General features: G+C 47.9%; 1 protein-coding gene across 4 annotated transcripts in view; it reads right to left on the bottom strand.

The window, feature by feature from the left end:
- The window catches only part of lrp1aa (low density lipoprotein receptor-related protein 1Aa), a 181,923-nt gene that overhangs the window by 123,048 nt on the left and 31,287 nt on the right, over nucleotides 1–27,588 (bottom strand). For all 4 annotated transcript variants that reach the window (XM_088914172.1, XM_088914177.1, XM_088914182.1 and 1 more), the window contains exon 3: nucleotides 5,086–5,223. In XM_088914172.1, coding sequence (XP_088770298.1) covers nucleotides 5,086–5,223 — 138 coding nt within the window. The remainder of the gene's footprint in view (nucleotides 1–5,085; nucleotides 5,224–27,588) is intronic.

Below are 27,588 nucleotides of genomic sequence, written 5' to 3'. Positions count from 1 at the left end.
TATTCATATTCACACAGGTGCAATCAAGCAGCCTTCGTGTACAAGTTAAGACGCTTCTTGATTTTCAGACAGACATGAAAGCACACCCACACCTGGGAGACACACAGCGGCCGTTCTGCACCAGTAGTCCCACCTGGGAGACACACAGCAGCCATTCTGCACCAACAGCCCCACCTGGGAGACACACAGAAGCCGTTCTGAACCAGCAGCCCCACCTGGGAGACACACAGCAGCCGTTCTGAACAGCAGTCCCACCTGGGAGACACACAGAGGCCATTCAGAACCAGCAGCCCCAGCTGGGAGACACAGAGCAGCCGTTCTGAACCAGCAGTCCCACCTGGGAGACACACAGCAGCCGTTCTGCACCAGCAGTCCCACCTGGGAGACACACAGCAGCCGTTCTGCACCAGCAGTCCCACCTGGGAGACACACAGCAGCCGTTCTGAACAGCAGTCCCACCTGGGAGACACACAGAGGCCGTTCTGAACCAGCAGTCCCACCTGGGAGACACACAGCAGCCGTTCTGCACCAGTAGCCCCACCTGGGAGACACACAGCAGCCGAAATTGTTTCATTATAATTAAGGGAGAACTTCAGGCAGACCAAACTGCTCGAGCCTGAAGTGAAATATAGCTACAACACCAGGATTAACACCCCTGCTCTTACAAACAGGGTAAGTCACTTTAACTTGCATCAAGAAGTAATTGAGCCCAGAGCCGCAGGGAATAACATGGAGGGGGGAAGAAACGATGGGAATCTGCGATGGAATGGCAGCAGACCAAACTTGGAACAAATTCAAAGCCTGGCAGTGAGATGTTATAAAAATTTGATGCTTCCTCCCACATTTGCGGCTCCTTATAAATATTTCAGCGGCAGCGTGCTAACACGCATCTCCACGCGGAGTGACAAGGAGAGGACTCTGCGAGAAACAGATCTGACAGACTCGCTCCCTTCAACCTACTTCGCTCCCGCATCCCTGAGGAGACAGGAGTCGCGCAACATCCAGCGGACGGGAGCCCAGCGCACTCCGCGCACAACGGATGTGATACAGAAGCAATGCTGCCTTATCTTCACACATCTCGGAGGTACACTCAAAGCAGGAAACAGACACCGACCGGAGCTAGATCACATCAGATCCTGTGATGCACAACACCTGAAGCAGTAACTCGTAACTATGGAGGGGGGTGTTGGTTAGTTTTCTAGCAACCATGTTACCAGACAGAAAAAACATGTATATGAAACAGACTGGTCTAAAGTGGTTGGACCGTGTCAGACTAAAATCTTCCTTTATCTTTGTGGCACTCTCCCTGGGCTGTTCTCCCCACACTGCTGACCGCTGCTCCTGTACTCCTAGCATTCACACTAAGCCCAGGAATAACACTGGCTCAGGGAGCAAGAATCCACCAATGGGAGCGCCATTTACACATCTGCAAAGGCTTGATCTTTCTCATCCTTCAGCAGAGCGCTGAAGAAGCACGGCGGAGAATGGGAGTGCTCCTGCCCCAGCTGGGATGAGCCGAAATGGGAGCCGAATGGGAGTCCTCCTGCCCCAGCTGGAATGAGCCGAAATGGGAGCCCTCCTGCGCCAGCTGGGATGAGCCAAAATGGGAGCCGAATGGGAGCGCTCCTGCCCCAGCTGGGATGAGGCAAAACAGACACGTGGGAGGATAGGGCCTTGTCAGCCAGGTCTGTGGTATGCACACCGCGGTCTCAGTCTCACAAATGGGCTGTAATACAGCATGCCATGCAAAACAATTTGGCATCTCTTTTACGGCCTTCCTTTTTTTAAAAAAGGATTTTTTCTGATCTCTGACTCACGCAGCTTCTTATAATACATCATACCCCACCACGCGGTATAATCATCAACACAAGAACTTGCTCAATGTTGGCTTTCAAGTCAACGGGTTCAGTGCTGCTGAGCCATCTATCACGGTGTCAAGAGAACTGGAAGCAGATCAGGAAAAAATTACAGACAAATAAAAGCAATGACAATAAATGCACATTCCTCCCCCGTTTCCTGCTCCGTATCATGTTCTGCCTGCCTTTGCAGTGCCTGTACTGTCTGTAACACAATCAGGCTTGAAGCACTGTAAATACTATAAACTGACACACAGCTGGTATTGTTTGAACAGACATGTGTCTAAACAATGAGCTCTCAGACTACACAGCACTAGGCAGCTCTTCCTTTTGAATGCAGCTTAACCGATGCCACCAATTAGCTCACGGACCTCTTTCAAACCCGGTTCCATGATCATGAACCCTGAGCTGGTGGGAGTTGCTGGTTTGATCCTGGTTTGAATAGTGGCATTCGAAAGGTGACATGGACTTCGCTTAGGTTCAGCTCTGTCGTGCTCTCTTGGCAGGCCCCCTGCCGTCTCCTTGCTTACACCCAAAAGAAGGATGTTTCCGTTCTCTCTGTCCTTCCCCCTGCCCCTGCTGTCCACTGGAATGTGCGTTTTTAGCTTCGGTCTCCCGGTCAGACCTCAGCTTCGACGCTTCCCAAACCACACTGATGTGGATCTTCCTGCGCTGCAGCCTTGTTCCCAGCTCATCTTCCTGCAGGCTGGCAGTCTTGTGCAAACGTTTAAAACGTCAACGGGGCTTTCAGACGGAGACCTACCAGCCTCACCGCACTTGTTTTACACAGACCTGCAGATCCCCCAACTCCCCTTTCCTCCTGCCTGTAACGCTCGTACAGTTCTGAAGTGATGGGGAAAAAAGCAACATACGAGCTAAAAAAACTGGACACTGGTAAAACAGCGTGATGGATTTTAGTATCAGGCTCCCTGCAGCCCTCAGGTGCTCAGGCTAGGAGTCAGTCATTCCTCGGAACAGTGTCTTCACTGCAAGTCAGGAATGAAGTACTAGCCTGCAGCTATTTTCCTTCAACCTCTGCTTTCAAAGGTGAAGCTCAAGAGCCAGGCTGTCTGCCCCTGCGTCTCCCATTGTCTGCAGTCACCCCATTTCCTCTCCCTCTACCTGTCCGTACACGCCAGGGTGGAGCAGTTCACGCACACCCCCATCTGCTGCGCCACGGTCAGTGGCAGTGAATCAACCCACCCCCCCCCCAAGCTGAAGGAGTCTATGACAGTTCACAGGAAAGCGTCACCGCTGGAAATCCGAGTCTGACTGCCTAGGAGCTCCACGGGAAACTCGGATTCCCATCAGGAAACACCTTCTGAGAGTTGTGCAGCCCATCACACTCCACGCATACGAGCCTGCAACTTTAAAGAGTGCCGTTCTGCTTTGCTTTAAAACGCCAACCAAAAATCCATTTCAGCCCTTCTAAATATCCAGAAACATTTTATGAAAAAGTCAGCAGCAAGGTGCTTTGCACTACAACAGCCCAGGGCTTGATTTGGGTGTTTTATACGACTGGCTGATTGATTGCCGGCGACGTCTGATTTATACACTCTGTAAGCTCTTCTAGGGATGCACTTGCCACGTAAGACACTTCAGAAAATAAAGACAGCCCAATCAATTGAAGTCTCTCAATTGAAGTCTGTTCTACGGACACAACTCCTGCCCTACAGCTGCCCTACAGAGTGCTGGGTTCACTCTGCTGAGAAAGCCTGCGTATAGACCACCCCTTATCAAACTGCTGACTGATCGCTGCCACAAAGTACTAGTTGCTTTGGTACTCTTTTCCTCGCTAAAAAAATACTCAATCTTTTTAACCTACAATGCAAAAGAACTTGACCGAGATTCGATTTTGATGTTCAAAACGCCAGAGAAGGCAACTCAAAAACATAATAGAAACTAGGAGCAGATTCCCTGGACACCAGCTTTGGGGGACGACGGTGATCATTTGTATGCAGTCTCTGGAGAGTACTTCGACCTCAGCCATGATGACATGCGCGTCTTGTGTATCACCTCCTTTTATACCCCAGGGAAACAGGAACTCTTCTGAGGCCTCTACATTGTTCCAGAGAGTACCTTAGTTTCTGTTCAATTTAATTCACAGAAATAGAGAGAGTTGTGAAAACATGTGACTCTTGTTTGCTGAAATTTAATCAATCATAACAAATATGACCTTACTCTGTGCAAGCCCATTCTACTTACAATACAATCATTTTTAGAATTGCTTTAGGAAAGATATATCATTAAATCTGGAACTCATTCTGTGATGTTTTTTGATCCTATTTCATCACAGGTATGAATACATCAGAAGGGATGTGTAAACCGATAATTGTTTATGGGATATGAATTAAATGTGCTTTGGCTGAAAGCCCTCTACAAATTGGCAGGTTTCACAGCTTCACAATCTCCTGAGACACCAAAAGGATCAGGTTTTTTCAGCTGGTTTGTCACCCAGAACCGTCTCTAATAGTTAATCCCCCATCCACTCACTGGAAATTAAAATACAGGTAACAAATTTGTAACGGACCATTTAACCCTGTACCCCAATCCAAAAAAACAGTGCCCCAATCTACCAGTGCAACAACAAACCATTGCACCAACGAACCAATTCCTCAATCCACCGGTGCACCGACGAACCAGTGCCCCAATCCACCGGTGCGCCGACGAACCAGTGCCCCAGTCCACCAGTGCGCCGACGAACCAGTGCCCCAGTCCACCAGTGCGCCGACGAACCAGTGCCCCAGTCCACCAGTGCGCCGACGAACCAGTGCGCCGACGAACCAGTGCGCCGACGAACCAGTGCGCCGACGAACCAGTGCGCTGACGAACCAGTGCCCCAGTCCACCAGTGCGCTGACGAACCAGTGCCCCAGTCCACCAGTGCGCCGACGAACCAGTGCGCCGACGAACCAGTGCCCCAGTCCACCAGTGCGCCGATGAACCAGTGCCCCAGTCCACCAGTGCACCGACAAACCATTGCCCCAATCCACCAGTGCACCAATAAACCAGTGCCCCAGTCCACTACTACACCGACAAACAAGTGCCCCAATCCACCAGTGCACTGACAAAATAAAACTGGCAATCAAAACAGCTGTGCCCGAATCAAGCCAAACAAGAATGATTTCTTTCCTCACACACAGGTGGAGAAATCTGGCATGAAGCTGGAAACAGCCCTTGCCCTTGTCTGTACCCATGCCCACGCCCTCGCCCTCGCCCATCAGCCCTACCTCGGCAGTGTGGCCCCTCGTCCCAGCCGTCGGAGCAGTCGTGGACCCCATTGCACAGCTTGCTGAGGTGGATGCACAGCTCCGTGCCCAGGCACTGGTACTCATTGGGAGGGCACTTGGACACCCGGCTGTGGGGACCTGCAAGACAGAGCCGAGCGGATCAGGAAGGAATCGGCCTGCAGCGCCGAGCAGGACGTCCAGCTGGGAGCCAAACGTGTTCTGACCGACGATGTCCTGGACTCGAGAGAAAAGTGATTTTACCGAGATCTGGCATCACTATCATGTTTTTTTTTGTCTGCAAAGCTAGGGCAAACCTGCAACAGCCTACAAAAGCATGTCTAAAAATGCAGTCAAATATTTGCAAGGTAACTGTTCTATTAAATCCAACACATCTCTACAAAACAGTTTGAACAGCAAAGAGTCCATTACCCAAAATAGTGGAGAATGAATTCAAAGCTACTGAATGAAGCCATGATATTAAATCCCATCAATTACTGGGAGATTGGCCTTGCCCTGTAGCACATCTCTGAACAAGAAATGCTATTCCTGTGATGATGAAAAGCTTAAAGTCCTGCAGCAGACATTAAAGAACTGAGAACTTACACTACTACACACCACTCGGCGTGTCCTTTTCGACCTGGCCTGTACAAAACACCCAGCGAAAGATCTCTTCCCTGGCTTGCCGTAAAACCTTAGGGGCGTGGAGGGGAGGGCACACAGATGTGCCCTCTCCCAAGTTACAGTGCTCCTGGAGATTTTCAGATGCCACAGACGCAAAAGGCACAAGCCTGTGGGTTAAAGGTTGCTAAAAGATTTTGCGGTGGTCAGAGAGACTCCGGACCCCAGGCCTTCTGTCTGAACTCCCTGCTTCAGAGCATCGTGCCCACAGATATTACAGTCAGCTGGGCGAAGGCTCTGTTGTGTTGTGTATTGGATGCCTGTTCTCTTGACAGGAACTGCAGCAGCTCCCACTGATTCGGGAAAAAGAGGCACAAAGCTCAGGTTGGGAGTTGAGAGTTAGGGTCAGCACAAAGTCCAGAGCAGAAGATGAAGCCAATTACAAAGTCCATCCTTTTCCACATCCACGCAGACAGCAGAGCGTCTTGCCCATCGCCCCTCTCTAGTCTTTGGAAATGGCCGTAACCAAGGTCTCCTTCACCTGTGTTACTCTAATTCGTGATCCTCCAGGACCTCACCTCCCGAACACACTATAAGAAACGCGCTGGGCCCCTCTCCTCCCTTCCTTCTTTCGTCTTGCTGGGTCCCTCCTGCAGCTGCCCCTCGGATACTCCTGACCTCCTCCCCCAGGTACTGACCCCCAGCCCAGCAGCTGCAGCCTCAGCCTCTTGCACTCCTGACCGCTTCTGCCTGCTGGCTGGTGCAGGAGAGAGGGGTCCCTCTGAGCAGAGGATGCAGACTGCTCTCCCCCACCTGCTCCTTTCAGCTATGCTGGCACTGGGGCTTTAAAACCATTCACCGGCGTTCGAGTGGCGAAACACAGTCCTTCCGAGTCTGCCCATCATCTAAGACACAGGGGGAATCTACGAACCGGGTCTCTGCTTGTTCTCTGAGGAAAAATGAGACTTTTGAGTTTTTTCAAAGCAGTAAAAAAACAAAAACAATTCAGAAGTCTCATTTTTCACTTGGGCTCAAAGGAAATACTTCCAAACACTTCGGTGGTTTTTCAGAGTACACAAGTTTAGTTTAGAGCTCGGAGAAAAGACAGCAGAAAACACTCCCCTCTGCCTGTAATGCAAAACAAACAAAGCCGTGGAAAAGCAGCATAACGGCCATGCGCCGAGAACGAGCTCATCAATCACTGCCAGTCCGAGCATTACCGGTCATTTGTGATGTAGCCTTCAGAAGCCTTGTGTGATGCCCACGTTGCTTTTATATCCAAGCAATAACCCAGACTTGACGAGTGCAGGTGCTCGGCTGCTCTCGCTCATTGAGCCTCTCCAGAAGGGCACAGCCTGTCCTGAACGAGACCTAGATGACTTGTCCTTAACTGACTGCAACTACATGAGTCCTGGTTTTGTGCTTTCCTGACCAGACCAGGACAAGTCTCCTTCACAAAGGATCACACAGTCAGGGACAGAGCTTACTCTCTGCAGAGGTCTGCCTGCATAAAGGCCTTTGCCCACAATGAAGAAACAGAAGACGGGGCATGCAATTTTGGTTATGAATAATACTTTTTTAAAGAAAAATACAGAGAAGAATAACAGTGCATGCTTTTATTACCATCAAAACATTCTGGCTGCAAAGGTGTGGAAATCCTCTGTGCTTTTTCAGGACTGCCTTAGTTTACTATAGCCCTGAATCACATGCACCCATGTTTCAGGGTCTGCTGGGGGCTTTTTCTGCACCTCCCAGCCAGGCGCTGCTGCTGTGCACGGCGAGTCTTGCACAAGAAGAATCACAGGCAAAACCACGAAAGCCACCGGGAGCTCACGGGCTCTGCCACAGCGCAGAACCGTACCAGCCAGCCGCCGAGACGGCTGCCAGGGTGGAGCTCTGCGGAGGCACCTGAGGCGGGGGGGGGAGGGGATGCGGCCCTTGATCTTGTCTGCTAGCAGCAGCGTGAGTCAGCCGCTATCTGAGCGATCTGGAGGAGGGCGCTCCACCTTGTTCTGCCACTGGCACGGATCTCTACACCGAGATACGATCAGGTGGAACAGGAGCTGCGCCGACTGTCGGGCTTGCCAAAACCCCACCCACGCCCCCATCACCGGGTAAACACGACTGGGAGACAGACCCCGCAGCTTCCGAAAACCGCCTCACCACCCCACCCCTTTCATCACCGCCGAACTGAGTTTGCAGTAACGACATCAACGCTGCAGGGAGTTTCTCCTCCAGTCCTCCAAACAGATGAATTTTTATTTCGGGGGGGAGCTGTATGGTAGCTCACAGCCAGTAGGGGGCGTTGTCACTGGCTTCAGCACACAGGTCAGACTGAGAGGACAAAGGAGTTCTCACCAGAAGACTAATCCCACAGCTTTTAGAACCTATACAAGCGCCACAAACCCCATTCATAAACAAACATGGCATTTTTCAGAAGGTCGCTTTTCTCTCTTGCTTGCCGAGAATACCTGACAACGGAGGTTCTCTTGACAATGCATGTCTGGTCTTAACAGCTGCTTGGAGTTCTTATTTGGAACCACAACAATTGTGACCGGGGAGCAAGGTACAATTTAGATTCTGTGCTTTCTTACAAAGACCTTCGTGTTTTAGACACTTTTTGTGTGTGGGGAGGGGTTTACTGTGTTATGCAGTTATGATAATTACAGTTATCCGTCTCTGCAGTTTCAGACAGGATGCTTTAAAGAAGCATTAAAGTGTAAAAACAAAAGCAGCACAGAAAACAAGGAGGCCTGTGTGCCGTTAAAGCTGATTAACAAACTCAAACGAGCAGGCAGTAAGTATCCACGAGAAGGATGAGTGACATTCTCACTACAGGAACGAATTGCCAAACAATCTTACTTCCACTAAGCTGCTATAGTACAGGCGCAAAATCACTGAGAGCTCTCTAACTGCTGGGACTTATTTAATCTAGGCTCAATATTATTTCCGGCTCTGGAGTCTCATTTGATTTATCCCGTCTAATTTGTTCCAATGGAGCATGGGGCGGGGAGGGTTAAATAAATAAAACAGAAAATTAAAAATGTTCCTGTCAGGAGTGGGCTCTCGACAAGCTCATGCCCACCGCCCGGAAAAAAGAAGAACAAGACTCCGCCATAAAGGAAAACAAATTTGTTCTGCCGCAGGCACAGAAAGAACACGCTGCCAGTCAAGTCCCATTAACGAACGCATGGCGACATCAAAGACTGGCCCGACCGACCGCACAACTGCCCGCTCTCCTGTGTCTCAGCGGTGGGCTGGTACCTGGGGGAATATGAATGAGCAGCAGAGCCTGCGGACTGCGCTGCTGCACGGGTCATACTGAAGGGCCTGCCTGTACTCCTGGGCTTTCAAACAGACAACCGATAACCCAGACTCAAGCCTCTCGACCTTAACCCTGTCCCCCACTGAAGCTTTTAAGCTGTCATTTTTGATTCAGGTTTGATCGTGTACTGTGAATTTCGTGGCTACAGCTCAGGCATGATAAACTATTTCAGTAGATGGCAACGCGACAGTTATTCCAGCTTTTAATTTCTAGCGTGACGGACGGGTGCCTTCTGATCTCCGTCCTAGCCAGCATGACAGCGGACTGAATGCTATTCTTTTTTTTTTTTTTTTTTGAGGTGCGCAAAGCAGCCAGAAGACACCATCCAATAAACGAGAAGAAGAGGATCGTGTAGAGGAAAAATAAGAACACCAAAGCTGGAACTACAAATCACGTCGCTGCAAATGAACCGGCTGCATTTTCTGCAACGGCGACATTTCCCCCCCAGAAAAGTGGCAAAGCAAACGAATTTGGAACCGGATGCATCTCATGACGACAGAGGTTCGGGTTCCTTCAGTTCATCCGCGGTTTCTGGGAAGAAAGGCGTCTGCTCTTCTGCTGATTCTGCATTGATTCATATCAGTGCCACAGGGCTTCCCAAATGTATCGTCTGTTACTCTTCACCTTTAAAGTGCCATTAGCATCACACTAATGGAGGGGAAAATGTGCTATTTGTAACATATAATTCACAACATACACAGGTGCATTTACGTAAGAGGTACTTATTTCCATATGTAACTCTCCACACAACTGGTGGGGTTATAAATGTGCCCAATGTGGGAAATCCAGGTGAGAAGGGGCATCTGTTTGTTGACGGGGCTGACTGTACCCCATGACCAGGCTCCAATGGGATCCCGTTCTCCCGTTCAACCTACCTGGATCAGCTTGGTGTTTGTATCCCTGCCCTGGCAGGCCTGCAAAGAGAGCCATCTGGGGGTGTGGGGGAGCCCAGACACCTGTCCCAGCAAATCCAGTGATCTTCCCACCACTTTCCACAGCCGCATGGCAGGCAGCACCTGCCCAAGGAGAGTCCTGCACCCACCCCCCCCCCCCCCCCGGGGCGACATCACTTACTGGCCCAGAGACAGGAAGAACAATAACCCAATCCTCTCACGCCTCACAAGCACTTCAGCAATCCCCAATCTGCACTGCTGCTAATTGAAAACACGGCCCGTGTGGAGGCCAGGTGGCACACACAAGAGTCCCAGAGCAGGTAGCAGCGGACTGCCTACACGGCGCTCCCGAAACAGGGAGCAGAACACTACAAAACACGGCACAAAAGGTGCACAAGCGAGCTCGAACAAGACTGCAGCGAAACAAAGACCGTTTCGTGTGCTGGGGGAAAGGCAGCAGCACATTTCCACTGCCCTCGTGACCCCTTCTGGTTTTCAGGAAATCATTGTCTCTCCATTAGTGTCGGCTCATTGAGACACATGGCAGCCTATTCCTTCCTGCGCTGTCACCAAATCCCATGCACGGGGCTGGCCTGGAGAGGAATGGCTGCCCTGGCAATTGCACACACACACCCCTGTGCTCCTGGGAGACTGACGGAGCCGAAAATAGCCTCCTCTTGCAGCCCGGGGTGCGTCTGAACACGCCTAGCACGACTCAGCACTGGGAAGGGGTTAGGGCAATCGGAAAAACAGAGCAGGCAGGGCAGCAGAGAGAGAAGCCTGCTTCTTGGAGAGCGTCCTGTCTCAACGCCAAGCCATCAAAGCAAACTCCGGTGACTGGACTGTCCGGAATCTGCGACCGCATCGGTTTCACAACCACATAAACAGACAAGCTGCTGAAAAATGACTCAGTACAAGGCTCTTCACAGATTCACGGGAAGCTCGTGTATTTACAATAAACACAAGCAAATTATAAACAGGCTTTTAAGGAAAAAAACAGACTCCTTCCCCCGGGATTATTCCCTGAATGCACTGTCTGCACGTAGATTATACAGGTAACTATCACAGCTTTAAAAACTGCACAAGAAGGGGTTTGCACTGTCCTGGACAATAACCTTATTGTACAGTAAGTGCCAATCTCCTAAGCACAGCAAATGTGAGCAGGCCACAATTAGAAAGAACTGGGCTGCCATGTCAGCCATCACAGAGCAGAGGTACAAGAGTCTTCCTGATCTTGACTTTGGAAGTGGTCCAAAATCTCAGAGGTTGAGAATTGATCGAGTCACCCCAGTGGACTTCTTCGGGATCCACAGTGAAACACGAACCATGGCACACAAGAGGAAATTGAGTGGAAACGAAGTGTGGGGGATCTGGAACAAACTGATGCCGACTTGTCAAATTGGTCACCCACTGCCGAGCAAAGAGGCAGAAGAGTCAGACAGCCCCCTCTAGCTTCTTACCTTTCTTTTTTTATGTTCTTATGAACATGATTCAAAACCTGCTGGGTAGCCAATGGCCAGGAGTAACATGACAGTGACAGCTGGTAAGAGGTGGAACTGTGTTTGCTGGAGGCTGTTCCTGACCCAAGCACTGAGCATCAACGCGTACCGGCAGAAGGAACAAGCCATCTGCAGTGCTGACTGTTAGTACGGGGGGCTGGAACTGTGGAGGAATGCTGTGGGCTTTGGACTCGCTTGAAGGCCGTGGGATCAAATCCCAGATAATACACTGCTCTCTTTCCCTCGAGCGAGACACATCACCCGAACGGCACCAGCAACATACCTGGCTGCACAGGAGGGTTCACATTTAAGATGCTTCGGATAAAACCGTCACGCAGATAAGTTAGCAGTTAGTAATACAGAACACAAGTCCTGTGCTCTGCACTACTGATAAGTGCAGAAGATCACTTTGATCTCCAGTGGGTCGGTGCTGACTTCAAACCACAGTACGTCCAAACCAACAGCCAGCTTCTCAGTGATCATAAAGCAAGTCTCTGCTCATCCGCCCGCTGAAACAGGCTTTACAGGTTCAGCTATTTTTGCGTTCCCATTATTTCACTGCCACTTAAACTAAGATCTCAAAACTGTACAGAGAAAATTATAATACTTTCACAACCCTCAGATTTACAGTTTCACTTTTTCCCTTCAAATTTGTGCCATATCCAGCCTTTTAATTTCACCCTTGCCTAGCAGTGCAGCTGAAGCAGGTTATTAAGACACAAAGCGCAGTGGGCAAAGCCGTCTGCACAGAGGGTACGAGGGGGAACGTTTCATGCATCACAGAATACAGTAAATTACATCCTGAAAACCTATTAGTGTGGCTAATCATGATAATTGTATTATTCTAATGAACTCGCTGATCACTTAATGGTGATAATAAACGCTGGGGAGAGCCTTGGTAAGGTCGTCTCGCTACCTTTCCTCGGTAATACGCACAGTGCTCCTCCAGCACGGCTTGCAGTCACTGGATTGATCCTGTGGTATCAACAAGAACCAAGCAGTGCTAAATCAATTGATCTAGGGGTGCTGGCTCCACTCTGGCGAAACACTGCTCGCTACTGGTGGGGCGCATTGATCATGACTTACAATCAAGAGACTGGAAGTCAAAGCTTCAGGCAGCTTAGTGGGAAAAATTGCATTTATGGCCCTTCTCATGGGCCAACTGCATTTATGTCATTCACTTTCTACAACCTTAGAAATCATCGTTTCAATAAGGTACATTCATATAATCTCCTTCCTCTTCATATTCATAAATATATACATCTTCCTCATTTTGGATGTATATAGTTTTGTTGAAAAGTTATATAATTGCAAAATACTAGGGAAACAAACAGGAATAGACCATTTTTGGTTGTGACGTATAGTCGAAAGCATACTGTAAAAGTAAGGCTGAATAATGGTGGTTTATATGTAAAATTGTTTTTGTTTTGTTCTCTAAATTAAAAAGAATGGAAACAATTATAATTTCATTATTTTTCATTAATTAAAATTGTATCTCGAGTCTCACATCAAGTACATTAGCCAGGATCTTATCATGTGTCATGATGGGCACCCTGGGAGAAACTGGGCCCCAAAGCCATGTGCGAGAGATTGTGACTTTGGAGCACTACTAAAACAACTGCGCATTGTCAGCTATAAAGGCCTGGATTGTAATTATCCCGCTAAATACATATGGACAGGAGGACAGGGAGGAAACAGCATACAGAACAAGAGCAATAGTTCAATAGTTCTGAAACCCCGACAAAAGTAATATCCATTCCAAAAGCAATCTCTTTTCTCAATAAAGCCTCTCTCTATTCTTCTGGCCAGGACCCAGAGAGCAATAGTAGTGTTTGAGCTGACAAAGACGGGGATTACTGGAGCAGGGAATGAGCCCACCGGACCAGAACAGGGTTAATATCTCATCTCGGCATGGCCATCAGGGCCTCCTGCATCTGGTCCTGGCTAGCAGACGGGCCACACCGCCCCGCCTCCTTCTCCTTCCTCCCCTGGGGTCATTGTTGTGGTTATATAATGACCTTAAATTTTAATTCCCTGCCACGCTCTGCTCCTTGGTATAAAGGAGGACATTTATCCTCCAGCTTCGGGGGTCCGCACAGATTCGAAATCTGATTTAACTGCTGTCAAGAGCTAATGAAAATGTTCCACTGTGTAACAAATTATTTTTTTCCACCTCTTGCTTGCCTGCGCAGCTTGAAGGACGGACGGCTGTTTTGCTTCTTATTTAAGTGACGGTTTTTGAAAGTGTGTGTGTGGGGGTTTTTTTTCCCTCGCTTGGCAAGACACGATTTCCTCTTCACGGGTCTCGCTTCCCAGAAGCGGGCGAGCTGCAGGCTGGCTCCGAGAGCTCCCGGAAGCAGAGCCCCGCCGCACCTGCAGTCTGCAGGCCTGGGCAGGGAGTGGCCTGAGCTGAGCAGCGGCGCTCTCCTGTCTGCGCTGGTGCTGATCCTGTCTGAGCTCTCCTCTCCCTGGACTTCCGGGAGTGGCGGAAACTGACTGCAACAGTTCCGAAACCCATTCGGGAAAGGCAAGCAAGCACTCTCTTGGTAAAAAGCAGTAAATTTGCTCGCATCTCCCCTGGCATATTTCCTGTTTTGAAGCATTGGAGTGTGGCCCACTGAGCTACAGGGATGGAGGCACACAGAGACCCAGGGGACCAGCCAGTTCCACTTACGCACAGCACAACCAAGAGTGATATCGGAGCCAGCACCAGCCCGGATTCCGGTTCTGGCAGAGGCACCCCTCTTCCAACAGCATCTTGAAGCTGCTCCCTTTGTATTGAACCAGAAGCTTAGTAGAGTAGCATGAAAGCAGCTATGAGTGATGGAAGGATTGGGAATAAAGTAGAGGACCCCTTGAAAAGTGCAGATGTTTTTTTAGCAGTTGAACCCCAACAGACAGGGATCCCCAATGAAGCTGGTGAAAGATTAGAAGCAGTCTGAAGCAAATCCAAAAAAAGCTCAGATGTCCTCCTCTACACCCGTGGGTTGGGGATTACATGTGGAAATGGTTTCAAAGCAGTTGTTTCGGTGAGAACTTAAAGGGGAACTGCAGCGCTATTTTCATATTTTGGGGTTAGAAAGAATGAGTGCATTTCAAACTCCAATAAAAGTAAGATGTACACAGGAACTTGTAGAACCTCCATTTTAAATCACAAAATAGCTTAAATGTACAGGTATGTGCAGTCCCATGTTCTGCGATTCAGAACAAGGCGACAACATTTCCAGTAACCTGCCAACTCTGCATGCAGATCACATTGGAACATTTCTGCGGTGAAATATCTGCTGCACAACCTGTACTTATTCGCTCGTACATCACATTATATTACTCATTACAGTAACTAGTGAGCGGGAAGGGCCACGTCACGTCTCAATTTGTGGATAATAGTTTGTAACAAATTGGCGACTTACAGTACTTTCACAAAGTTCACGATTTTGTGCTTAATTCGAAATCAATCATTTTTTTCTATAGCGTAAATTTATTCATTTTCTTACCGAGATTTAATAACGGGTCTGAAAAATTGGGACTGAGGTTCCCCTTTAAAAGTTTGTAGATTTGGTTCGCTTTCTTGCCAAACAGCTGATGACCACCCCAACTCCCAGCTGCGTCCCTTCTTCCCTCACCCCTTCAGAGACTTTTAAAAGTGTTCGGCTGTTCTCTGGAGTGCTCCGGGGCCCCACGTGTCCTGCATGACGCTGTGCTGAATCCACAAGCCCCAGACTCTCACCCGGTGCCTGCCCCACAGACAGAGTCACCGAAGGAGCACGCAAGAGGATGAGGAGGGCAGATCCTGAGCGGGCAGCGGGCACACAGGAGGAAGGAGGAAAGGAGGGCACAGACACATGGGAGAAAAGAAAGAACTGCGAGCAGGTTGCACAGAGACAATGCAAAGACTGCCAGCTTTAGGGAGATGAAACGGTAAAGCAGAGGGAGGAGCTCGGCCTTGGAGAGGGCAGGAGGGATAGAGATAAGGATCGAAAAGGCGAGCGAGGGCAGACAGACCGCTGGGCAGGGTTCCAGTGCCAGGGTGGCACATGCTGTGAAAATCCCAGCTGACCCAAGCAAGGCAGAGAGCCGCCAGGGGCCCCGGGCTCAGGCAGCAGACTCACACGCTGGCAGGAGTTTTCCAGAGGCTGCCCCACAGTCCAGCAGACCCTTAACTCCACTTTAACCCGTCCTGCAAATACCACCGAACGGCTACACACAACAGAGGGCCACTCGGCCCATCAGGACCCTTCGGCTGTTTTAGTCACATGGTCACACTGGCAACGAGCCCCCCTTCAAGGGGAAAGCTGGAGGCGGCACACACCGAACCTGCACGAAATCGCAGCCCCTGGCACAGAGTCCTCAAGGACACAGGGAAGAGCATGCCAACTCCACATCTGGGATCGAACCCAGGACCCTGGAGCCGCGAAGTGGCAGCAGTACCTCCCAGGCCACCTGCTTCAGCCCCAAGAGCGCGTTTAACGAGGATGAAAATCATTATTTTCATAACCTGCACAGACGCTCTTGAAGAGCTGCAGTTTAAAGAGTAACGTGATGAAATGGGTCCTAAACTTCTTAACAAACAGGGCTCAGGAGGACAGATGGGGGAAATGGTTATCTGACATTCGCTACACTGCACTGGGCCTGTGTGATGTTCCCCCTGCTGTACATTTCGTACACTAACGATATTAAGAGTGAACATACAGAGAGACATCTCATTCAATATACTGATGACACAGCCCTGGCCATCTTATTAAAGCACCCAGAAAATCATCATGGGCCCATTCCAAATGATGAGTTCTCTTTGAAGTTAAATGCCTTGAAAACAAAGGAACTAGTCACTGATTTAAGGAAAAATGCAACACACCTCCAACCTGTTGGCTGCACTTAACAGTCAGCCTGTAGACATTGTCAGTAACTACATAATGCTTCAAGCACCTGGGACAGGTGATACAGAAAAACCTAAGACAGGACAAATGTTGTGACAGCATTTATAAAAAAGGCCAACACAGACGTTTTTTCTGAGGAAACTCAGCTATTTCAAGATAGAATATTTTAACACTTTCCTAGAAGTCATCTGTTGAAAGTGTCGTAACGTGCTGTTTCGTTTGCCGGCAACACCAGTGTCGTTATTTTTAAAGGCCTGGGAAAATCCAATGAAAGCAAGCAGTGAAATAACTGGGGGCCAATCAAATCAACCTAAATATCCTCTACAAACAAAAGGTCGTAAAGAGGCTGAGAGCATTATGGAGCGCGTGTCTCACCCCCTCCGTTGTGAATTCCCACTGCTCCCACCTGGGAGACGCCTCTGTGTCTGCAGGTGTAAACGTACAGTAACAGGCTCAGGAAGTCTTTCATTCCCACTGCAATAATCACTCTCAAACAATGCAAAGTAACTCTCTAATCTCCTGTCACAGCACTGTACTGTCTTCTCTGTTGGTAATGTTTGCCTTCCTTGTTGTTATTGTTGTCCTGGACCGTGCTGTAAAGGAAATGTCCCCCAGAGCACAATAAAGCTTGAACTGAAGTATTTGTTTTCCACTTTCTAGACCTGGGCTACCTCTTAACTTTTCCAGTGCCTTCCCTCAGGCTCGGCTGTGAAGCAGAAGGACCTCTGACAGCTGCAATCCACCCTGCTAACTGAGAGACCCAGCGAGCATGCCGCGCTGCAGCACTGAGATTAATCATCGACGCTGAGCAAATACCGCACTCCGAAAATTCTGTTCAAATTCAGAGTAGGCCCAGGGAAGAGTTTCCAACACTTTTTTGCCCCGCATCCAAATGTTTCCAGTTAAACATGTTCCAGGGAACTGTTTTTCCTTTTTTCTTACTTGAACCGTAACTCTTTCCTTCCAGGCCATGTCTGCTCTGAGCAGACAAATGGGTGGGATTGTTGTCTATAGGACTGACCAACTCCTGCAGGATAACAGCAGTCCACTATCAGGGTAAGACTGTGCTTGACTACAAGTCTCCAGTGTAGACCCACCAAAGAGCTACAACAAACTTGCCACATGTTTATTTTTTCTGATTTGATGAAGGTGGCACTACTGTACAGTGCTTTGAATTCTTTGAAAAATGCCTTTGAAATAAAACCTAATTTAATACTGTACTACAGGCTGAATTGGTGTGGCACAATGGCCTGGCAACTGCTGCTGCCTCACAGCTCTTGGGTCCTTGGTTCAACTACAGAGCGGCAGTGCCTTCTGTGTGGAGTCTGCATGTTCTCTGGTCAAGGGTTTGAGGCCCCAGCTCTACAGGATGAACCGGCTATGAGTAATGGAAGGACTGGGAATAGGAAAACAGAAAGTTTCAAAGACCAGCTGGATTCCATACAGCAGCCATTCTGCAGCAGCAGCCAAACATTTACAAATAAGGAGGCTATTTGGCCCATCTGGCAGTTCATAACCATTTGTATGTTCGAGTTGTTTACCACCCTGCTCCTTGAACAGGGCCATGGGATCCCTAATGACCAAGGTGTCATTACCTCTGTTTAACATCATATCCAAAAGATGGCACCTCCTACAGCACTAAGTCCCTGGTTGCCAGTCTGTGGCCCCAACACTTCACTTCCCCAGAGGTCTCCCATCCCAGGACTGACCAGGCCCAGCCTTACTGAGCTCCAGCAATGCGATGTCATCAGGCTACAGTGCAGCACCTCGGGGAGAAGAGCATAAGGTCTTCCAATTTCAAGAGTATGTTCTTTCTTTATTCACAATCCCACACTAACTACATTTCCGTCAATTAGAGGCATCCTGTTCTCTCAACGAACTCCTTGTCCGTTCACCCATTTTATCCAGTACAGGGGGAGCTGGAGCCTATCCCAGCAAGCAAAAGGTGCAAGACAAGATACACCCTCATCACAGGGCACACACAGACACACACACACACGCACACACGCACACACGCGTCTTATTTCTTGTCACTGACCCTACCTGGTCTCAGCTCAGGCAACCAAAATCCAGCCCCAGCTAAACCTGGAAAAACAAGAGCGGGCCGTCGGCCTTCTGCAAGGCTCCGAGCTTCGGCCTTCTTTCACCAGTCGCTCCACACAACAGCAGATTCAAGCTCGCCAGCAGGCAGAGCCTCCTATGGAGCCTCACCATGAAAATACAACCTCCCCTCCAGAAACTCCATATGGAAAAACTGGTCTGAGAGAAGAAATCCTGCCACGAAAGAAGGAACATTTCTGCGGAGAAAGGGAGGGGGGAAGATAAAAGACTAAATAAAATAATGCAATTAATATATAACTGAATTTGCATAGAGAGAATCAAAACCTCCCTTTGCAACGCCAGGATTGTGAAGTAACTGGCTCGCAGTAAAGTAGGTCATTGGCACATTCTAAGGTAAAGGAAACTCAGTGCTTTTTGGAAACAAAACCCAGGCTGGCTAGTGCTATTCAGGCAAGCTGGAGGAAGAAACAAAACAGGAAAGCAAATTAACACCCCCTCACACACACACACACCACCCCTGCAGCACCTCGGTTCCATCTGAATCATCGCTTCAGTGTCAGCCAGTGCTGCATCAAATTTCTCTGCTTTCGTGAATTTTATCAGCTACTCCCTGACACACATACACACACAACACAGTAAACAATCACAAGACGGTTACTGCACACTGAAAACTCCACATGTCTCCAAGGGGGTTACATGCCACACACACCTTCCCCCTCTGTAGGGCATGACAAATACTGAAGAGGAACTTTCTTGAGAGGAACCAGTGCTGCCCCCCCCCCCCCCGCCTCCTTGGCTAATTCGAGATTCTCTTGGTCAGCAGCTGCTGTTTGTCCACTAGTCAGCCAACAGACAAGTTCCTAACAAGCCAGCACTGGGAGATGAGCAGAGTCAGCTGCTGCACTCCAGGCTGCACTAAGCTGCTCTGCAGAAGGCTGGACCAAGAGGAAAACTAGCCAACAAGACTGGACAGACTCTCCATGGGCAGGGTCTCACACTACATGATGACCACAGCTCTACAAGCCAAGAACAAGACTGGACAGACTCTCCATGGGCACGGTCTCACACTACATGATGACCACAGCTCACCAAGCCAAGGACAAGACTGGACAGACTCTCCATGGGCACGGTCTCACACTACATGATGACCACAGCTCACCAAGCCAAGGACAAGACTGGACAGACTCTCCATGGGCAGGGTCTCACACTACATGATGACCACAGCTCACCAAGCGTCACGCCGAGGCTCAGCAGTAATTCCTCACCTGTTTGCTCCCAGTACTTATCACCCGGAGGGACCAGTTTAGGAGAGCTGCAGAAGCCATCCAGCTTGACCAATATAAACTAGCCTAGCCAGATGGCACAGAACACTATCCCTCTTTCCCACTGGGTGTCAAAGAGAAAATATTACAGACGGACAGGGCTCTCTTTTCTCAGTTCTTTTTTTAAAACCTGGTCTGTACTATTACTGCCAGGCCCGAGTCAAAGCAAGCCCTCCACTGCGGTTAAGGCTAAGTTAAGTTAAGGCTTTTCTGAAGAAGAGGGTATTGAATCTGGATTTGAAGGAGTTTAGAGAAGGTAACTCTCTGATATCCTTGGGCAGAGAGTTCCAGAGCTTGGGGGCATAACAGGAGAAGGCCCTGTCACCCATAGAATCTAGATGGGCTTGGGGGACAGTAAGGAGAGCAGAATTAGAAGAGCGAAGGTTGTGAGGTGGGGAGTAGGGTGATAATAGTTCAGACAGGTACTGAGGTGCCAAGCCATGCAGAGCCTTATAGGTGAGCATGAGGATTTTAAAGTCTACAAGGAATTTGACAGGAAGCCAGTGCAAGGACTCCAGGATAGGAGTCATGTGAACACTTACACTAGACCTGGTCAGGATTCTGCCCTGCGGTTTAAGCCATCCGCCGCTGTCAGTGTCTTCAGGTCATGGTGGAGGGAGCTGACTGTGGAGACTTGAGCCCAGCCCCTGTCTGCGCCTGTACCTGTACCTAATCCTCTCACGGTTTCTAACGGGTGCTACTCGACAAGCTCTCTGGGTTCCATTTACCATCCTGTCCCAACCTGCATTACACTGCGGCCCTCTGTGTCTTCCGCCTTGCTACTGCTACCTTTCACCTTTTCCCATCTACTGTTAAAATACAGAGGTGAATTGTTTCCATCAAGGAAAAACAAAACAGTTCCTGTGGCATCCAGTAATGATGAGGAAGTCAATTATCTCATAGTCAAGAGATGCCAGTGATCATGTGAGTGTATGAACAATCTGTTACATTGTGCAATGGCAGCACCTAGGAGCTACCGATAGCTCAGCTGGAACTGTGGGGTGTCCAATGCCACAGAATGCTCAAGAACTAACTTTCGACTGGGGTTTATTCATAATCAAAATGTTACACTTTATACCCTAATGTATACCCTAATATACCCTACCTCATTATGAGTTCTTATTTATTGCACATCTCCAGTCATTGTTTACACATCTGTATTGTTTACATTCAAACTGTTTACTTGTTTACTTGTACACTGTCTACTGTTTGTTTGTATATTGTCTTGATGCACTGTCTGCACTTTGTGTTTTTACACTTGTTTTAACAATCAAGAGACTTTCTGTAAGAAAGAATTCCATTGTACCAGTTACATATGGCAATAAAGTTCAAGTTCAAGTTAATGTGAACACATTTAGAAAAAGCATGCAGACATTCGCATGTATACTTAAACAAGAAATATTGTACCTTGCTTCTGTATGACTTCTACTGCTTATAACTGAAGTTATCGCAATTGTGCTATCATCTGATTATCACGTAAAGTACGAGATAATGTACTGTCTCCTAATAACAAGACTTGGTCATAATTACAAGATAACACACAAAATATTTTTTTTCCTTGGTGGTAGCAATGCACTTCTTTATAAAACAGCTCTTTTCATTTAAAAAAAAAACAAACAAAAGAAAGTTCTCTTCCGTTCTCCTACAATGAGAAGGTTTATTTGTCTTTTCAATTTAGAATGAACAATTAACATTTGTTACATACCTCCTAGATCAGGAACATACCCTGGGACAGCGTCATTTAAAAGCACCAGACATCACATGCAGAGGGTTAACACAGAGGAGGCTCTGCCTCCAGGTGTGTTCAAGTCCACCTCTGTGTTCCAGGCACCTCAGCTGCTGTACAGCATAGCAGACCGACACAGCCTTACAGGTGAATGGGGCCTGTTTCACCGTAAAGTCTGAAGTCACATCATTCTGTGCCCTCACCTGCATCAGGGATCTTTCTTCTTTTGTTATTTATCATCCAAAAACCAGTTCCCCACTCCATTTTGTGTAACACATGACTGACTTTAAAGATGTCATTTTATACAAATATTATAAAACGACAGTATTTCAGTCGGTATTGTTGTGTGAATCGGAAAAAAACCCAGCTGACTGAACTGCTTGTCTTTTGTTGGGATAAGAATGGAATTGCGCCTGTTGGCAACATTTTTTTCTCCTGTTTATTAGGTTAACTGTTACTGAAGCCGAGACCAAAATGGCTTATCATGCTCTCCCCAGAAGGCCTACTCCGACACGGTTAGATTCAGGAACAAAACCGGAGGTTTAATAGTTGGGGAGCTGCGTGATGCGGCTTGCAGAGAGGCTCAATTCCTTGGAGAAAATCAGGCAGTGAAAGGAAAATCACAAAAATCTATTGGGAATGGCTGACGTCTTCCTGTCAGGCCTCCATCTTGGACCTGAGCAACGAACGACAGGGGACCTGTTCTTTCTGTGGGGTCGTGTCTGATGAATACTCAGAGAACAGAGTGTTTTAACTTGTTGTTATTTATTGGGCGCGGTTATTCTGCACATTCTGGACACAAGCTGTGCCTCAAACAGACTTAGCCAGGTGCTAGTTTATATCTCTAACCTCTGAGCACAAGGGGGAAGACGAAGAAGACAGTAAAATATACAAAACATCACGAGATCCAAAAGTAAGTCTTGCAAGTAAATTACCGGACTTTCCATGAACCAAATATACAAGTGTTTCAATAACAAAAGGGACAATTCAGATCTAAAAGAGTAATTACTCCCCCAAAATACTCTGAATTTAAAACACAAAAAATGAAAAGTAAGAATACCGTAGACTTCATATTCAGGTATGATACCCACCAAGGTTATTGCATTTATAGTTGTTAATAATGGAATAATGAGAGCGACTCCTTGTAGGTACTCAAATTATCCAGCAGCAGTGTTGAAAGTGGTTACGCTCCTTGGATTCACAGAGGAGTACGAAAACTAAAGCAAAGAAAAAAAAAAGATTTTGAGCTCCTTGCGTGGCTGGCCTGGATTTTCACAAAAGAAGTTCAGCTTCCCTGCTGAAATACAGCCTGTAGCACATTAAAATCTGCTCCTTTATCCCCGCGCCGCTGACAAACAACCAAAGTTGGAGAGCTAATGACGAGGAATTTCAATAGCAGGTTTTCTATTCACTTTTTTTTTTAAAACTGCGTCTGCAATACTTCCTGTGCGAGCAGGGATCCGGAGCTCAGCAAGAGGAGGAACCGTCTTAGAAAAAGCCTCTCCCGCTCGCGAAAAATCATCTGCAGGCAGTGTTCACATCTGGGAACCCTGAATTCTTTCTTTGGGGTTTTTTTCTGACAGGATGGGGAAAGTTAAAAGGCAGCTGGTGGCCCAGGCAAATTCAAGTAAAAAAAACGTTCTTCTTCCCCTTTAAGAGAAAAAGAAGAGGAGATCGCAGTAGCTCTCCAAAAAAGCAACGGGAGCTCACGCTGACAGTAAAAAGAACAGCCAGCTAATTCCCTGGATTTTTAAGACCAGGAAAGGCCGCTGCACTCCCTCTTCGAGCTTTTGAAGCAAATAAATTGGAATTGCACTTCCTAGCCACATTTCTTTCCATTACGCATTTCTGTAAATGAAGACAAATGGAGTTTAAGGGCACCTCAGTCCTCACCCAGCTCTGTAGGACAGATTTTATTGCAGCAGTTAGACCTGCTGGCAGAAGCAGACTGGCAGATAGGCCTGTCTCACTAACATCCACGCAATGGGAAGATGAATCGAGGCAGAGAGAGAGGCGATGTCATGTAATTAAATATGATTAGTCCACAAAACGGCTGCAACCAAGAGACACTTAGGATAAACAGTGCCTGGGATTCGAGCAATCGCAAATAAATAAACAAGAGGTGTTATTCGCAGACTGGCAGCAAAATGCTTTCGAGGACGAGGACAGGGGGTGACTCCCGGTGTCTGGAAAATTACTAATGTAGCTTCCATCCATGAAAAGGCTGACAAAACTGAACCAGGTAATTTCAGGCCAAAATGTCTTCTATCGCAGGTTATAGAAACAATAATCAGGACTAAACAAGGTGTATGGCAGCAGGATTCCAGGGAGATTCATCACAGATTGTCTTGTTCACTAGCTGGTTAAAGATTTTGAACAAGTAAAAACAGTAACGGGTGTAAAGTGAACATGGGGAATTTAGATTTCAGAAGGTTTTAGATAAAGTACTCATAACTAATCCTCAAATGACAGGCAGCAGAAATTCAAGGTGATATGTATAATTAGATTGAGAGCTGGTTAATGTGACAGTGGTAAAGGGTGAATTCTCAGAATCAGGGTGATGTAACTGACAGAGTACCACAGGGATCTGTACAAGGACCACTTACTAAGGCAAGAAAAAGGAGATGTTAGGATGTGTTAGAAGACGTGTAGTACTTATTTGCGGAACTGTAAAATTTGGTCATCATACAAAAAAACAGTTGGCTCCCCTGGAATAAATACAAAACACAACAACCAGATACATTCCCGGGGTTAGAGGAATATCCTACTCAGACGGGCAACTGAACTAAATATTTTTAGCCTCCAACAAAGAAAACTACATTGGAACCCGATCACTCAGTATACAAAATCCCCACAGGCCTTGACAAAACCAACAATGACATATCAACCATAACATATAACATACAAACAAGTGGAAACAAAGCTGACATGCATGTAAAACCAAGAGCAGGAGGTTGGAGGAGCGTGGAACAAGCTGCAAAGCCACGTTGCCAAAGCTTAAATCCAGGCTTTTTATAAAAAACAAACGCTTTCTTGGCAAGATCCTCGGGTCAGTTAGCTACCTGGAACCAAACGGGCTTGAGGTCTCACAATTCACAATCCTGGAGGGTCTCTTCTGTGAGAGAACCCAGGCCCTGCCTTGCTGCGGTTTCTAATGTATCAGGCTTGAGATGACCCCGACAGGGCTGGACGACGCGCCCCTCCCCAGCGCAGATGGAGCCGCAGAGGCAAAAACAGCAACGGCCCAGTCGCACACGCCCAGGACAGTGGGCTCGAGGAATGCACATCACCGTGTGAAAGCGGACAGCTCTCTGCAACTGCAATGACAGCACCCTCCTGGACACCCACCCGCTAAACCGACTCCCTCCGGCACCCACCTCTGTGGCAAAAATTAAGATCACTTTATTGGCCATATACAATTTCTCGTATTGGGAATTTGTCTTTTCGCATACCCCAGCTTGCTCTCCATGAGACAAACAGACAGGGGGAGAGAGCCTGGGGTCAGAGTGCAGGGTCAGCCATTTACACGGCGCCCCTGGAGCGGTTGAGGTTAAGGGCCTTGCTCGGGGGCCCAACGGAGTAGGATTCCTCTGCCGGCTGTGGGATTTGAACCAGCAACCTTCCAGCCATAGGCGTAGATCCGTAGCCACAGAGCTTCCCGCCAAATGTGTAAAACCAGCAGACCTCGTTCTATAAGTCCTGAGGAAACGAGGTATTCTTATGATGCACATCTTTGTGTTATTGTTACTATAGCTATCATCACTGGTTTAATCAGCCACAGTGGGAATTCGGCCAAGGGATCTGTCGTCATCCGTGGGCGGGAGGGGAGTGATTGCTGTTTTCATGCTCCCAGCGCAGGATTAAAAACAGGACGGCTCTCTGGTTTGACTGGCTTCTGTCTGACGGGTGGCCACGTTTTCACCTGCACTGCCGGGCTGGGCGGAAGTTCGTCACCGTCTTTCCCATTTTTTATTGTGAAAGCTAAAAAAGCAAACCACGGCAATGATCTTTTCAACGGACTCATATCCTTGACGCAGTGTAAAAGACTAGTTTCGCTGCTGGGCTCCTATCTTGATTAATGACCGTATATTAATGAACATAGTCATTAATGTTTAATGTCAATAATATTATACAGGAGGCAGGGAGGGGTAGCAATGAGCAGTGTAGCCTCACAGCTCCTGGGTCCTGATATCCATAGAAGAGCACCTTCTGTGTGGAGTCTGCATGCAGCATGTTTGCACAGGCGTCTTTCCACCTTCCAAAGACATCCTGTCTTGTATAACTGGAGTCTTTGAATTGCTCCTGTGCACTGGTGTGGGGTGGTGGTGTTGATTACAATTATAAAAAAGACCACAACAACTCGTTTCACCCTTGCAGCAAAGGGTGAGCACCTCCCCAGACTTCTCTCAGCCTTCAGGAAGAACGAAGGCATGAGCCAAGGCTTCAGTCTGAAACAGACGGGTTTATTCTTACAGAAAGATGTATAACTACTGAGTGACCAACAGCCAAGTCTGAAATTCCAAGGAAGAACTAGAAATGCCTTGCAGTGCAAGTTATTTATTATTTTTGAGAGGAGGGCCTTGTTTTAACAAGAACGTAACACGCCTGCATCACCTCCCCAAAGGCAGTCTGTTCTCTAGTACCAGCCTTTGCAACAGTGACAACAGGCACAACTGTGAGCTTCACCTAATGCAGACAGACATCAGCCCCTTCTATAAAAGCCTCACTTAAAAAAAGTTTTCAAACCCCCCGGGGGTCTCTGTGACTGGAAAGAAGGGAGGGGTTCTTTTTGGCCAAACTGTGCCCATCAGAGACTCGAAAGACCAGGAGAGCCCGATCCAGATCAGTCTGGGCCAGTACCGGGCTCGCAAATGGTGGGAAGTTGTTTTCCACTCTTGGAAAAGGAAATGGCAGAGCAGGAGGAACTACAGAATCAGGATGGACCCTTGAGATTCTTTATTTTCTGGACTTTTAGCAGATCGTAAGCAAACGTACAGCGAGCACTGAAATGAATGTGTACTCAGATGTCCCCGCTCTCTGGGATGGGATACCCCAACTGTAATACTGGGGTTCAAAAGCTGGAACACAGCTGCAGGGCTCTCCTCCGAGCTGAGTGTGTCTGGTTCTTTTTTCCCGGGATAGATAAAGCCCGTCAGGACTCCAAAAAATGCAGTCCTCTACCGGGAAAAGCTGAAATGGTGAAAAACAGCAGGTTTCTCCATTCCTGCGAGCCAGCTTTTAATAACTTCCAGACTGACACGGATCTATGCTGCTCCCCTCTGTGTCTAGACTGAGTGAACTTCAGTTTTTTTTTACTGCTTCGCGGAATGAACTCAGCATTAGCTGGTGCTGGGGAAACAGTATTGTGTGGCTCTGAAGCACATCCTCCCAGCCGTGCTGTAACGTTTATGACTGCTTTTCATTATTTTGTACAAGGGAGCGATGCTTTGTCCATTCCAGTTTTTGGTAGGCCTGCCTTCTAGTTCTGGGTGGAAGCGGTTAGCTTTTCTGCAAACAAGCCTGACAAATCTCTTTCACTCCAGTAACAACTTTCAAATCAAGAAATTACAACACTAAGTAAGATGAGCGAGGAACTAATGGCATCTCTGTTCCTTGAGGGCCTGGCAAGATGAAAAGTGGAATTGTTTCTTCATACAAATTGAACAAGCTTCATTCATCAGTGACGAAATCTAATTACGCTCAGTTTTACAGGATCTGGGATGTAAGGGATCTTGCCACTGTAAAGCAGCAGTAGACTTCATTCATTACCTTCACTGCTTTTCCAGGGAAACAGGCCAGACTCCTATTGCACAGCAGTCTGATCCATTTCAGGTTTTAGTCCGGTACAGACTCTTATATATGCCAGTTCATCACTGGTTTGCAGTTCCTATAATTTTTCTTAGCAAACGTCCACAGACACAATGAGATGCTTTCTTCTGCGTCAGTACAATTTGCCCAAAATGCTCCACAAAATCTGGCATGGAGCTTTACTGCGTTTGTTCTCTTTCTGTTGAAGCATTATAGCAACTGCATTGCTAGTGTGGTGTTCCTAAATTTAACCCTCCTCCTGTGCCTTTTAGCTCTTGTTTTGTCAGCAAAGCCGATTCCTTTGATGTTAGCAAAGGTTTACACTGATCCCATTCCGAAGGTCAGCCTCTTACACAAGTATAGAAAAACACTGGAAT

Source organism: Atractosteus spatula, chromosome 1 (genome assembly GCF_055471065.1).
Source record: "Atractosteus spatula isolate fAtrSpa1 chromosome 1, fAtrSpa1.hap1, whole genome shotgun sequence".
Classification (NCBI taxonomy): Eukaryota; Metazoa; Chordata; class Actinopteri; order Semionotiformes; family Lepisosteidae; genus Atractosteus; species Atractosteus spatula.
Note: the sequence above shows the minus strand (reverse complement) of the source record. Positions and strands in the feature narration are given on the sequence as shown.